We start from the raw sequence: 13,479 nt of genomic DNA on the forward strand, positions 1-13,479 counted from the left end.
CCTACGTGATCTCATACCTGGCAGTGTTTGCTGCAGTCTCTGGGCAAAATAGAGAATATAAAGTAAGAAAAATAAACGGCATTGCTCTATGAGAAAAGGTCATTTGTGGAAAAAAAAAATTCATATCGCACAATAAAATCAGTATGCGAGGTTAAATATGGAACTTTTCGTTAAGAAAAAAACAAACATTGAAAGACTTTCTGTATGTCTGTAGAAGTGTTTCTTTATAGTAGAAGTTCTGATTCTGCTGTTTTTATTCAGGCTGGACTCCCAGAAGTCTGTGATGACCTAGGTTGTGAGCATGGTGAAATTTGTTTACAGGGCGGATTTCACAAACAAAGTTTATGATAGAGGAACGGTTTATGTGTAAATAAAATGCTTGAAATTAGAACTCCAGCAAGCTCTTGCTAGCTGGCCTTTGATATTAATTATGTCATGAAAGCAAACTGGCCCGGAACCACAAAGGATGTAGAGATAAACAGTAATTTTATCAAACTGGATCACCTTATGCCCAGTGTTGACATTAGGTTGCCTCTGGGTTGGCGTGACTCAGAAGATGAGTCCACACATTCATTACCTTCTGCCCAAGCAGAGCAGAGCGAACGCTGCTACCCTGCCCCATGAGGTGAAGTCTGTTTCCCCTCTGTTTGCCTGTTTCCTTTCGAATGCTCAGAGTTGACACATTTGACCAAGTTTAGTCACTTTCCTGGGCCTGACCAAGATTTGTGGTGAAACTGATTTGTGCATCCGTCTATCTTCTTGAACAGGATGCCACAGCAAGAATCCCAAGGGCCATAGTAGTCATAATTTAAAAATATATTTCATTGAAGTTTGGCCTATAGGGAAAACATACGGACAGAAGCAATAAGAAACTACAGTGTAAGAGTGTAAGAAACCGTAAACAGTATAAGCAAAGTTGAGCCTTAATAAATATTTCTTAAACATTTGTATCATCCTCTCAGCGGTGGCTGTACATTTCCCAAAATCATCAGTGGAACAATAACAGAGATAGAAAAAATATTTATGAAAATATTTCTTAAAAATAATAAAAATTTATAAAAAACAAAAATTTTAGGTAATTAAATGAACCTCAAATTATTTTTACTGAGCGATTAAACCAAGAAAGACATTTGGCTAAATAATATAAAGGTCAGACTAAGTGGTGAATATGACCCACTCTTATCCTAGTTTCAAATCTAATAGATGGGATGAGACATTGTATGGTGTCTCTCTGAAAATTTGAATCTCACCCATAGGCTCCCCCAAATAATTGCTATAATTTAACTTTATCTTATCTTTTTAAAAAAATTCTGATAAAGCTTCTTCAGCAGAGTTGAGTCTACTTTTAATTTGTTAGTCTTTAGGATGTGCTATTAAAAATGATTATTCACTGTATGAGCCTACAGTTCTCATACATATTTTAATAGAATTCTTTTTGTTGTTTTAAAACTGTATTTACTGTTTCTTATTACAAAAGTATGTTCATTACTCTTAATTAAATTGTTTCTGTTTGTTTGTTTGTTTTAAGTGAGTGGAGGGGCGGTAGTCAGACTACCACATGTGACCCAACCAAAATCTACCCAGCAACCCCTGTCTGGAGCTGATGCTTGAATCAACCAAGCTATCCTCAGCACTTGAAGCCAATGCTCAAACTAGTTGAGCCACTGGCTACAAGAGGGGAAGAGAGAGAAAAGGGGGAGGGGGGGGAAGAGAAGCAGACGGTCGCTTCTCATGGATCGAACATGCCCAGGGATCGAACACGCACATCAGCACACTGGGCCTACGCTCTATCCACTATGCCAACCGGCCAGGGCCTTGATGAAGTTTTTTAAGAGTGTTTTTTCTTTGAAAAATCTCTGTGCTATGACCCTGCAATTTTTCATACTAAGATACCTCACCGGGGCCCTTCTCTGTTCAGTTTAATTTTGGACTCAGCAAGGTGGAGAATGAATGAGACTCGAAGGGGCCCACTGCATGTGGGGATCTGAGAGACAAGTCCAACACCCCACCAGGGTGCAAGTCTTCTAAAGCCTGAATTTCTGGAGGAAGCCATTTCGGAGAGGAGCAGATACATTCTCCTCATTTCTTCAGTTGCTAGGCTTGCTGTTGTTTGGTCCTGAGGCCGTCCTCGTGAGTCACTGTAATATAAAAACACAGGAAAGAGATAGCAAAGAGAAGAGTGACTTTAGGAGCGAACTTCCAGGCCAAAGAAATAGGCTTGATAGAATGTGCAAGTCATTTGCCTACTACCTCTTTTGGTCCGTTTCACTGTCCTGCTAATGGAAGGCCTCGCTTTCTTTTCAGGAAAATTTGATCTTTTCTTTATTCTGTTGTTTCTTTTCCACAGACTAGAAACCTGTATTTCTTTCTCTTTTGACTCTGTCTTAACGCACTTAGGACGGTTGGTTCTGCTTCCCTGGCCCCTTTGCGTTGGGCTCTTACTGAGCTTTCACATTTCAGGTGAAGTAGCTGTCCCCGTGTGGCTCACGCTGAGCCCTCCAGCTCAGCTCAGGGACCCTCCTTTGGGTTTTCACATTATTTCTATCATAAATTTGATCATATCTTTTTGAAATTACTCACATGTCTGCTTTAGATAGTGGGCCCCATGGGGGCAGGGCCTTGATTGATTTATTTCATTATTCTGTGGACCTAACCCACAGCCTGACACGTGTAGGCATCCCTCTACCGTGCTTTGGACTGATGCGTTCTGCACTCCCACGGGAGGTCTGTTCATCTGTGCTTCCTACCTGTAGTTTGTCACTCATCCCCTTTGGCTCTGCCCACCTGGAAGGAGCCAGGCTGGTTCACAGTCTCTTCTGCCAGGACATCCACCAACCTTCACATCCTTAGTTTGGTTTGATTATTGAATCTCAATGATTCATTCACACCTGCTGGTACTGGGGCCCCATCCACCCTTCCAGGCTCCCAGAATTCTACTTATCCGAGTTCTATGCCTTTGAATGCAAAGGACTCATCTCTCTGCAAAGAAATGCTAGAAAGCCTACAGCAGTGATTCAGGTTTTTAAAAAGTGTTTTATGTGTATATTCTTTTTTCAAAACTGTTCCCCTTTTCCCACAGCTACACCCTTCATTTAATTTGTTCAAAATGTTCAAATGTGAAATTTCAGTCCTCGAGTTGCAGAGGGAAAACTTTTATTCCTTTTATTCCCCTGACACCATATCCAGAAGGTACATTATTATTCCCCTTTGTCCCCCTTTCAAACTGTAACTTCTAGGACACACATGTTGAAAACCTTATCTCTAGATAAAGCGAGCAAGGGAAGACATATTTGGGGGAAAGGGGTGTGTGTCCAAACCCACTGTCTTAGCACATTGTTTTTTTTTAATTTTTTTTAACTGTGTTGTTTTACTAATCTCAGAAAATTTATGTTACATTCAGATTCAGAGAAATCATAATTCTGTTTCTCTGAATTAACAAGGAACTTGGAACTTCTTTCTCTCTCTCTCTCCTTTTGTTTTTCCTTTTTTGGACCAATGATTTAATGCTTTTTTTTCTCTGCACTCACTAGATTTGATTTCTGAAATATAATAAATACATATGACCTGCAAAGGCCTTTTATAGCTGCTTATGGTCTGATTTAACTTAAGAAGTTTCTTCATTCTTCGGTCTAGTACGATTTGCTAAACCTGACTGGCCGGCTTCGTTACTGTGAGAATCCTCTCGTTTGAAATTTTTAAATGTTTTTTCAGATTTCAAGTGTTCTCTCTTAGTTCTCCCTTTTTGCACTTCTCTGACCGTGCTGCCGATTTTCTTTTAGAAAATATGGTCAACATGATGTTTACCAAGAAGCAGAGAGAAATATTTTGCTTCTCTTTTATTTTTATGAGAAGAAATTAAAATTTTGAACTTTTATTTTTTTCACAGTGCACATCTCTTTCTACAATTAGTTAATTTTTTTCTGATTACAATGCTGTTAATTGGGGGAAGTACAGAAAAGTATAAGGAACAAACTGTCCTGACTTTGGCATTGGGATAATCCGCTCTCTCCTTGCACCACTGCAAAGACTGCTTCTGAGAACCTTTGCACTCGAGTATTACTGAGCGAAAAGCTATTTATAGGGCTTCCTGTCGCCTAGATAACACCAACATCAGCATGTGTTCCACAGCACAGCATTTGAAAGTGCAGAGTCATCAGTTGACAAAATTGCATTAAAAAATAAGATAAGATCCACTAGGAAACCCCAGATTGATCTCACATTTCCTATCTGCCAAATATCACCGAGCACCACTTTCTTGAAAAAAAAGCAAGCCACTGAATTTTCGAGGAAGTTGTTAGCCTAAGCATACTCTAAGTGGTGCCCTGGAAATTAAAGTAAGTATGAAAATCAATCACTTAACACTAGGCACCTGTGTCCAGGGGGGTGTCCAGCACTTGACTTGAGTGCATTTTCTTGCTAGTGGAGCCGCTGGAACATGACTGAATGAAATTCCATCATACACATTTTTTTTTTGTATTTTTCTGAAGCTGGAAACAGGGAGAGACAGTCAGACAGACTCCCGCATGCGCCCCACCGGGATCCACCCGGCACACCCACCAGGGGGCGATGCTCTGCCCCTCCGGGACATCACTCTGTTGCGACCGGAGCCACTCTAGCGCCTGGGGCAGAGGCCAAGGAGCCATCCCCAGCGCCCGGGCCATCTTTGCTCCAGTGGAGCCTCAGCTGCGGCAGGGGAAGAGAGAGACAGAGAGGAAGGAGAGGGGGAGGGGTGGAGAAGCAGATGGGTGCTTCTCCTGTGTGCCCTGGCCGGGAATCAAACCCGGGACTTCTGCACGCCAGGCCGATGCTCTACCACTGAGCCAACCGGCCAGGGCCCATCATACACATTTTGAATCCTGCCTAGGCTTGGGCACCTGGGCATGCCAGAGTTTGTACATAAGGTAGAAATATACTCTAGAGACCAAACCCTGAAATGGTATTTGGAGCACCTGAGATCCTTATCTCTCCGATTCATTCCAATGGGACCCCACCTCTTCCATGACATCCAGGATCTGAGAGGGTGCATATGCCCGCCTGCCCCATACCTCACTCACCAGCTGCAACAGCTGTGATTAGGAGGGTAGGGATTTTCAATCCCTCCCAAAGAAAAGGGGACCTTTGCAGTACTCTCCCAGGCCAGACGTCTCTGACCCTTCTAAAACCAAGGCAACCTCCTCCATACCTTACACCTTCCAACTACCCCTTTGATCACAAAAACCAGGGGTTTTCACTGGAGTCAGTAAGACACTCTCAAAGTCTGCATGCAATGAAACCAGAAAACGGAGCGGCTGCAATTCCTAGACCGTTTCTGCTTCGGTCTTAGAACAAACAAGCCACATGTCTTCTTCCTGTTTGCCTCCCAAAGAGAATGAGTGGGTTTCTTCTCATAAACTTCTCTTCAGTGGGACACTGACCATCCTAGGTTGTTTTTCATGTTCCTAGAATAACTGGATGATCTTTGTTTCCGTTATTACACAATAATTAAGATAAAAACTGGTCATGCGTTTACCAAATGCTAAGACACGGTTTTAATGACTTTCAATGTATTAACTCCTTAAAGCTTAGACTAATCCAACGTGCTAGGTAACATTATCTACATTTTAAAGGAAACTGAAGCACAGGGAGCTTAAGTTATTTGCTGGAGGACCAGGTGGCTGGTAAATGGCAGAGACAAGACTTAAAAGCCAGCTGTCTCGTTGCAGAACTCGAGTTCTTCACTGCCCTATCTTCTGCCTCTCATGACATATGCTGGGAAGAATATATTAAAAGCTTTAATGAAATGCTTGGTTCAGCTAACTTATTCTGGGAACTTATTCTGAAAATTCCATTTTACCAACAGGCTAAGTAAAAGATACAAAGGAAAATCCAGAATAAAAAAAATAATATTTTCCCCTTTTCATTCACCTCGTATCAAAAAAACAAGACAAAGCTGGGCTTCAAGATCCTGACATCTGTGTGCCAAATTGGGATTCTCCTCTGTAGGTTTTCAATAGTAAAGGAAACATATGGTCCACTCCTGGGTCCTTTGATGGTTAGAATTCTGCCATAGAAGTGTGATGTTCGAAACAAGAATCAGACAAGAAAGGTACAGAAGAGACTTTTGAGTTGACATCAGAGTTTTTAAATATGCCACTAGAATCACAGCGGAGCTTTTGAAAGCCTTTGCAGTGAACATATCAAATAACATTTATGGAAATAATGATTCTGATTTCCAGATGTGAAAAAAATATGGTTGCAAATAACGTAAAATTTATGGTGTGGTTAAGGTATATGCTAGCTTGTTCTAATCTATTTGAAAACTTTTTTTTCTTTTTTGACCCAAACTCAGAACATGTTGTAAGCCTCTTATATTTTTCCTCATTAGCTATGGATTACAGCCACCAAGCAAGGGGTGAAAGCTGGGACATTCTTCTGGTCTGTGTAAGTTACCTTTATTTTGTCCATGTTTGTGAAATCACACTTACGATTCCATGCATGTCACATTGATTCGACTTTATTTCATTTCAGTTAAATGGGGAAGTACCTAAATTTAGGAATATTTTCTGATTCAGCATAACCTTCTAGTTATTTTTTCCAGACGTCCTGTCTCTGTTCTCCCCTCCTCCTCCCCCTCCCCTCTTTCTCTTGTATCTCTCTTTTATCCCACATCTTCTTAAGAGAATGTAAGGAAGATCTTCTATTTCTCTTCTATTCATTCTTTAAAGTTTTCTGTCTCCTTTGAGAGGTTTTTGCTAACCTGCTGCCCAGGGAATGTATATTTCTCTTAGACTATTCAGGGTGGTGGTTTGTATTATCATTTATTATGACATACTATGTTTATTTTGGTTCACGACTTTAAAAATCTAGTGTGGTTTCAGGCTGATGTGGTGGTCTAGAGGTTGGATATTCCAGACAGGAGACAAGGGGAAGCCTCTGTATTCACCCCATTTTCCCACCGATCTTCAGGATTTACCTCATTAAAAAAATGGGACCACTGCTCTCCCCCACTTAGGTGATGGAGAGATTAGTAGTTAACGTTCATAAAATAGAAGAAACTTACCTAATCAAAGTGTCAACATGTTGATTATGTTTAAGGCCCTTAGTAAGAAAAGGAATCTATTTCAACTTCCAAGGGGATTTTGTTCCCAGCTGAGATGTTCCTTCTATTTTTTTTAAAAAAAACATGTAAAGCTGTTTCTATGTTTGCCCCATACTCCTTAACAAAAATCTGACTATTCAATAATCGTAGTGTGCTGACAGCGATCCTAGGTTTAAACGACTCCAGAATGGTGCTGTTTATAGTCTCCAAATTCAGGATTAAAAGTTGCTTTTTCAGATTTGAATGCCTAAGTTGAAATTGGGTTTGGTGATTTGAAACTAAGATAGAATATCCCTTTAAAAGTCTTTTATCTCCTCCCCGCTTTTGTAAAAGAGGTTCTCTGAGTTGAAAAATACATGTGTGCATGTTAGACATGATACCACTTCATGTCGATGGCTTGTTGACTTACCAATTTAATTGTATGCATTACATTTTGTTTGGACCCTTTACTGTCATAAATGATTTCTTCTTTTGGACAACATATTTGCCTGGCAAAATGGAGAGGAGCTAACAGCATAATTAATACTTAGTCCCACCCTTATCCCCAAAACTGCTCCAAAGCTTCATTGAAAAGGCACAGTGTTCTGGTTCTGAGGGACAGTTTTGCTTTGCTTCTCAGACCATTGTTCTTGTATCTCTCTATCTTGGAAGTGACTTGGATTCATTTTTAAAAAAAATAGTTTTGAAACAATAAAAACATGGTCATACTTCCGGTTATTTAATGGAGTATGTGTCAAGGAAACCTACACAAAGTATATTTGTAAAAATTTTAAATTTAAAAGCAGATTCAAACCATAGACTTTGAAGGCCATCTTTTTAACGTAGTTCTTTCTGTACTGCGACCTAGAATTATTCTTGCTTTTTAAGTGATTGTACTTCATTTCAAAATTATCCTCAGCTGATGCTCCATGGCATTTTTTTTTTAAATGTCAATTCATGTCCAAGGGCAGTAATTCTTTTTGTATGTGATTGTTTGGATTGATTTTAATCACAGCTCCGCCACTTAATAGACCACTTGTTGACCTTGGACAAGTGGCTTAATCTCTCAGTAAATCAGTGTCCTCACCTTTGAATGGGAGTGATAGTATCATCATCATAGGGTGTTGTGAAGGTAGAGTGATTTAACTTATTTAAAGTGCTTAGTAGGAGAACAGCAAATAAATGCTATTTTTCTTGTTCACATTATATCTTTCAACATTGACCAGATAATGGCTATATATATCTTAAGATAATTTGTTTATCACTAAATACCTCATCTGCTAACAGAAGTGATTTTTCTTTTCTTTTCTTTCTTTCTTTCTTTCTTTCTTTCTTTCTTTCTTTCTTTCTTTCCTTTCTTTCTTTCTTTTTTTTTTTTAAAACCATGCCTACTATGTGAGGTCTGAGGTCTGAGGTCTCAGGACAAATTCTTTTTCAGTCAGTGATGGTCAAGGCAGCAGCATGACCCCATTTCCCTTTCTGTGTGGACGTATGTTCTTCCTTTGTCAGATTTGGCTGTGATGACTCTGAACTGTATTTCAAACACTGATGGGAAAGGGCCATGTCTTTTTGGTCTGTGGTTATTTCATAAAGGTAATCTAGAACTCCTAAGAAATTTAAAGACAATTTTGTATAATACCTCATTTTCGAGATTGGAACACTGTTACGGCTTAGAGAGGTAAAATGTTGTGCCCAAAGTCACACTTAGGATGAATACTCAGACCTCCAATGTTGTTATCTTAGCGCGCGCGCGCATACACACACACACACACACACACACACACATTCAGTCCCTGCCCAGAAAATGTAATGACCTGCTTATCTTTCCAAGCAGAGAATAGTGACTCCTCTATAATAGTTTTTTTGGGGATAGGAGTGTCTTATATCTTTATTTGTATCTCCACAAATGCCTTGAACATAATAAGCTTTTAAAAAATATTTCATAAATGAGTGTATCTTCTCTTGAGACCTGTGAATCCAGTACATAATGATAAAAGCCAACATTTTTCTAAACTCTTTCTATGTGCCAAGCATTATTCTAAGTGCTTTATACATATTATGTCTTTTAATCCTTACCACAATCTCAGGAGATAGGTAATATTATTACCATCGTGTTAGAGAGACACAGAAAGCTTAGGTAACTTGTCAAAGTCTCCTCACCAACACATGTAGAGTCAGGATTCAAACCCAGACCATCTGACCTCAGAGCTGATGCTTTTATTCCCTGCCTTTCTCTAGTGGTCAAGCACCCCACCCAAGGGAAGGGTTAAAGGGTGAGAGCATTCTGAGCTTGACACAAACCGTATTTCCCCATGTATAAGATGTACCCCTTTTAGAAAAATTTGGGGTCTAAAAACTGGGTACGTCTTACACAGTGGCTGTAGATTTTTTACTTGCATTTCCCACTTTTTTGTGCTTGTATGAATTTTATGATGAATAAAACTTGACTTCAATAATTTATGTAAGACATTTTATTTTCAAATTTCGGGCCCCAAAATTAAGGTGCAAATTATACATGAGGGAAATACAGTATTTTTCCATGAGCATCAAGCGAGTTCAGCAGAGTCCACTTTTGTGACTTAACACCAATTCCATAAAATCAAACAGCTTGAAGGTACCTAGTGAAGTAAGATAAAATGGAAAAGGCATTCACTTTTCTTTTTAAGTTAGGAAAGAATTCAAAATATGTAATTACTTTGTTCAGATACAGAGGATTTCTAAGGCTGAAGAATTAAATATCTCAAGCGATTAACGTGAGTGCTATGCCTGCTTCTAATTCAATTATAGAATAAAATAAACAGGGTCAGATTTATTCAATAGCACTGGAATTTGTTTAAATGAGAATTCATTTTATGTTAAACAGGATGTTTTGGGGTTGGTAAGATAGTCTCAGACAGAGAGGGACCCAGAGGAGTGATAAATCCCTACTCCATCAGAGAAGGCTGGAGTTGGTGGGGGCTGGGATGGGGAGGCTTGATTAGAGATCCTGCCAGCGCCAGCCTTCTACCATGGCTCTGAAAACTTGTCTTTCTCCTTGCTCTCTCTTGCTCACATCCGCAAAGAGTAAACCTTTAAATAACTCACCCAACATTCCATAATAAATTCTGAATAGTGTTTAGGAGTGGTTGTAGATTGATGGCAAAACTGAGCAGTAGGCACAGAGATTTCCTACCCAGCCCCACCCCCCACCTCCACACAGGCACAGCCTCTCCAGTTATCAACATCCTTCACCAGAGTGGGACATTTGTTACAAGTGATGAATCTACACTGACACATCATCATCACCCAAGACCACAATTTACACTAGAGTTCACTCTCGGCCGCAGTAGTTTTTTGCTAACCACTGTTAAACTTGGACTTCAGTTTGAATTCATCATAAACATGCTCTAATGCCTAGTGCTGGATGGAGGAGCAGGAAAGCATGCTGTGCTCCTTGTCAGGAAAGCATAAGCAAATGTCCCTGTAAATAAAGACATCACTCAGCTTGTGAGCATCTTCATGTAACTCAGTCAAGGATACAGCGCTAGCACGTTAGCCAAGAGCTCTTACAGCGATGCCAGATTTAGAGTAATTATATTTCAACAGAAGAATGAGACTTAAACACAAAAGTCATTGCGGATGAAGATTATACCCTTTCTGTCAGTCTCATAATTATATGTGCCCATTCCTGATAGATTTTTATAGATCTAGAAGAGAATTTCAAGAATGCCTTTCTAAACCTCTTATTTATACAGAAGGAACTTCAAGTTTCAGGTTTCTTTCTAAAGGCATGTATCTGCTTAAAGATAGAATGATAACTAATTCTGACCATTAATACAATTTTTTAGTATTTACTATGGGATAGAACTCGCCATGCCCTTTGCCTATTTTGTCTCATTTCATCTTTGCAGCCAATCAGTGCAGTGTGTTTTGCTATTATTTTTACTTTACCGGTCAGGTCAGTAAACTGAGGCCAAAAGAAATAAAAAAAGGCCTAGAAGTCAAGAAAGGTCACACCGCCCTCAAGAGGCAGATCTGGGATGTAAATCCTGGACCCTCTGTGGCCACAGCTAACAGCTTTACCCACTAAATGGCAATGATTCTGAGTCTGGGATCCTTTCTGCCTGCAGATGAGTCTCTGATCAGCAAAGCAGGTTCCTCATTTGACTGGGAATCAGAGTTTCCAGTCTTTTCCTCTGTGGCTGAGCAATGTAATATATCGCAAATGGTAGTTCAAACACTGATTTGAACGAGGCCCTTTTACGACAAGGAAATGCAAACAGATGGTGGTAAACAGAGAGAGAGCACATGACCTGGGAGCAAGAGCAAATGTTTATCAGGTTGGAATTTGCAGACACACAACCTCCCATCAAGCTTTGCTTGGTACCCTACCAAACTCCCATCATGCTTTGCTTGTTATTACCATACAAAACCCCCATCATGCTTTGCTTGTTTTGCCCTCCAGGGTCATCCCTCACGAGCGGAGAATATTAACCATACTGCAGTGGCTCACCCTGCCAGACAACGAAAGGTATTGTTTCTTTCTCTTTTTTTTTCTTCAGTATATTTTAATCTTAGGACAGAATTGGGTGAGAAACTGTATAGATGGAAATAGAAGCACGGCCCAGGCTCAGTGTTCTAAAAGTTTTGTGGTTCTTAGTCTTAAATATTGCTTCTCTAAGAAGGATACAATTGATGTAAGTTATTGGGGAGCATTTAATTACATGGCATACTACAGCTGTTGATCCTGGCCACTACCCCAGAGTTTAAGGGGTCCCTGGCTTTGATGAATAGACCTACAGCATCCCAAGGACTGGGGAAGCGTTAGGACTGGCTTTTCATTTTACTGGACTTGATCTTTCAGGCTGCGGGTTGCATGGCCTATGTGAATTGTCACTGGGCCCTATTATCCTGCGGCTCAAAGACCTGAGTGTGTGTACAGATTTTCACTTGTCATGCTTGATGCCTGAAGTTAGTGCCAGGCGCTACCATGGTGGGGGTGATGCTGGGAATGGTGGATGTAGAAGCAGTAGAAACTGAACAAAACCAAACCAAATGAACCAAACCAAAAACACATGGGGCGTGCTGTTTTTCATGGTAAGACTAATAGCAGTTGGGAGATTAATTGATACGAGAGGATTTTTTTTAACCCTTTGAGTAGTACAAACGTTCATGCACGTCCTCACTCAAAGGGTTAACAAAAACTCACTACTCAAAGGGTTAATATGCAGGGACATTTGGTGTTCTTTGTTATGTGTGGTTTGGGGAAATTCTGAACCGTCCTAATTTCCCACAGGCCTTCCGTGTATGCCTTCTATTCGGAGCAACCCGATTTCTCTGGACACAAATATGGCCCTTTTGGCCCTGAGGTTAGTAGTTTATCATTTTCCCAAGGAGAACCTGTGTCCCTGAGCAACCTGATGTAGTCATCCTATTTCATGATTTGTACAAAGTCTGTTGGGATATATGTATCTGAAAGGTTCACTGTCAAAGAATTACACTAAAAAGGTTTCTAAAAATCTTCAACTTACTTATTTCTTTTGCAGGAATTTCATTTCAGATTGATTTGCTATTCAAATATATTTTAGACTTGGTATTCATGGGAAGGGACAGTCCAGCCCTGCAGGCCTCACTCAGAAGGTGAAGGGTGGAGAAGGGTTGACATTTCCCAACACTGGGACAGGAATGAAAAGGACATAAAAACTGCAATATAAAACATTGCAACTGGCATTTAATTCCCTTAAAATGACTATGCAGTTCAGAGTAGATCATCTAAACAGCTCTACCAGCCTTAGCAGGGCATGTATTAAAATCCACGGCACTTTTTTATTTGATAAATTTTGAGATCAGTATATACCTGTGAAACCATCGCCCCACTTGAGAGTATGAACATAACCATTCCCTCCAAAAGGCAAACAATTTTTTTTAAATTTTTTTATTATTATTATTATTTTTTACAGAGATAGAGTCAGAGAGAGGGATAGATAGGGACAGACAGACAGGAACGGGGAGAGGAGAAGCATCAATCATCAGTTTTTCGTTGCGACACCTTAGTTGTTCATTGATTGCTTTCTCATATGTGCCTTGACTGTGGGTCTTCAGCAGACCGAGGAACCCCTTGCTCAAGCCAGCGACCTTGGGTCCAAGCTGGTGAGCTTTGCTCAAACCAGATGAACCCGCGCTCAAGCTAGCGACCTCGGGGTCTCGAACCTGGCTCCTCGGCATCCCAGTCAGATGCTGTATCCACTGTGCCACCGCCTGGTCAGGCCAAACAAATTCTTAATCTAGAGAAATATTGTTCAATGAATCTGGTTAGCAGAGCAGGGTGTCACCCTTTATCAGACACTAAGGAATCTTACTAGAAGACAATCTGTAAGATAGTAAGTAGCCAGCGTAACTTCAAATTTAGGGGGAGAAAGGGATGGTGATGTTTTATTATGTTT

General features: G+C 40.2%; 1 protein-coding gene across 4 annotated transcripts in view; it reads left to right on the forward strand.

Annotated features, from left to right (window-relative positions):
* The window catches only part of ENPP2 (ectonucleotide pyrophosphatase/phosphodiesterase 2), a 104,496-nt gene that overhangs the window by 48,125 nt on the left and 42,892 nt on the right, over nt 1-13,479 (forward strand). For all 4 annotated transcript variants that reach the window (XM_066265765.1, XM_066265766.1, XM_066265763.1 and 1 more), the window contains exons 9-11: nt 6,365-6,420; nt 11,502-11,567; nt 12,333-12,405. In XM_066265765.1, coding sequence (XP_066121862.1) covers nt 6,365-6,420; nt 11,502-11,567; nt 12,333-12,405 — 195 coding nt within the window. The remainder of the gene's footprint in view (nt 1-6,364; nt 6,421-11,501; nt 11,568-12,332; nt 12,406-13,479) is intronic.

Source organism: Saccopteryx bilineata, chromosome 3, assembly GCF_036850765.1.
Source record: "Saccopteryx bilineata isolate mSacBil1 chromosome 3, mSacBil1_pri_phased_curated, whole genome shotgun sequence".
Lineage (NCBI taxonomy): Eukaryota > Metazoa > Chordata > Mammalia > Chiroptera > Emballonuridae > Saccopteryx > Saccopteryx bilineata.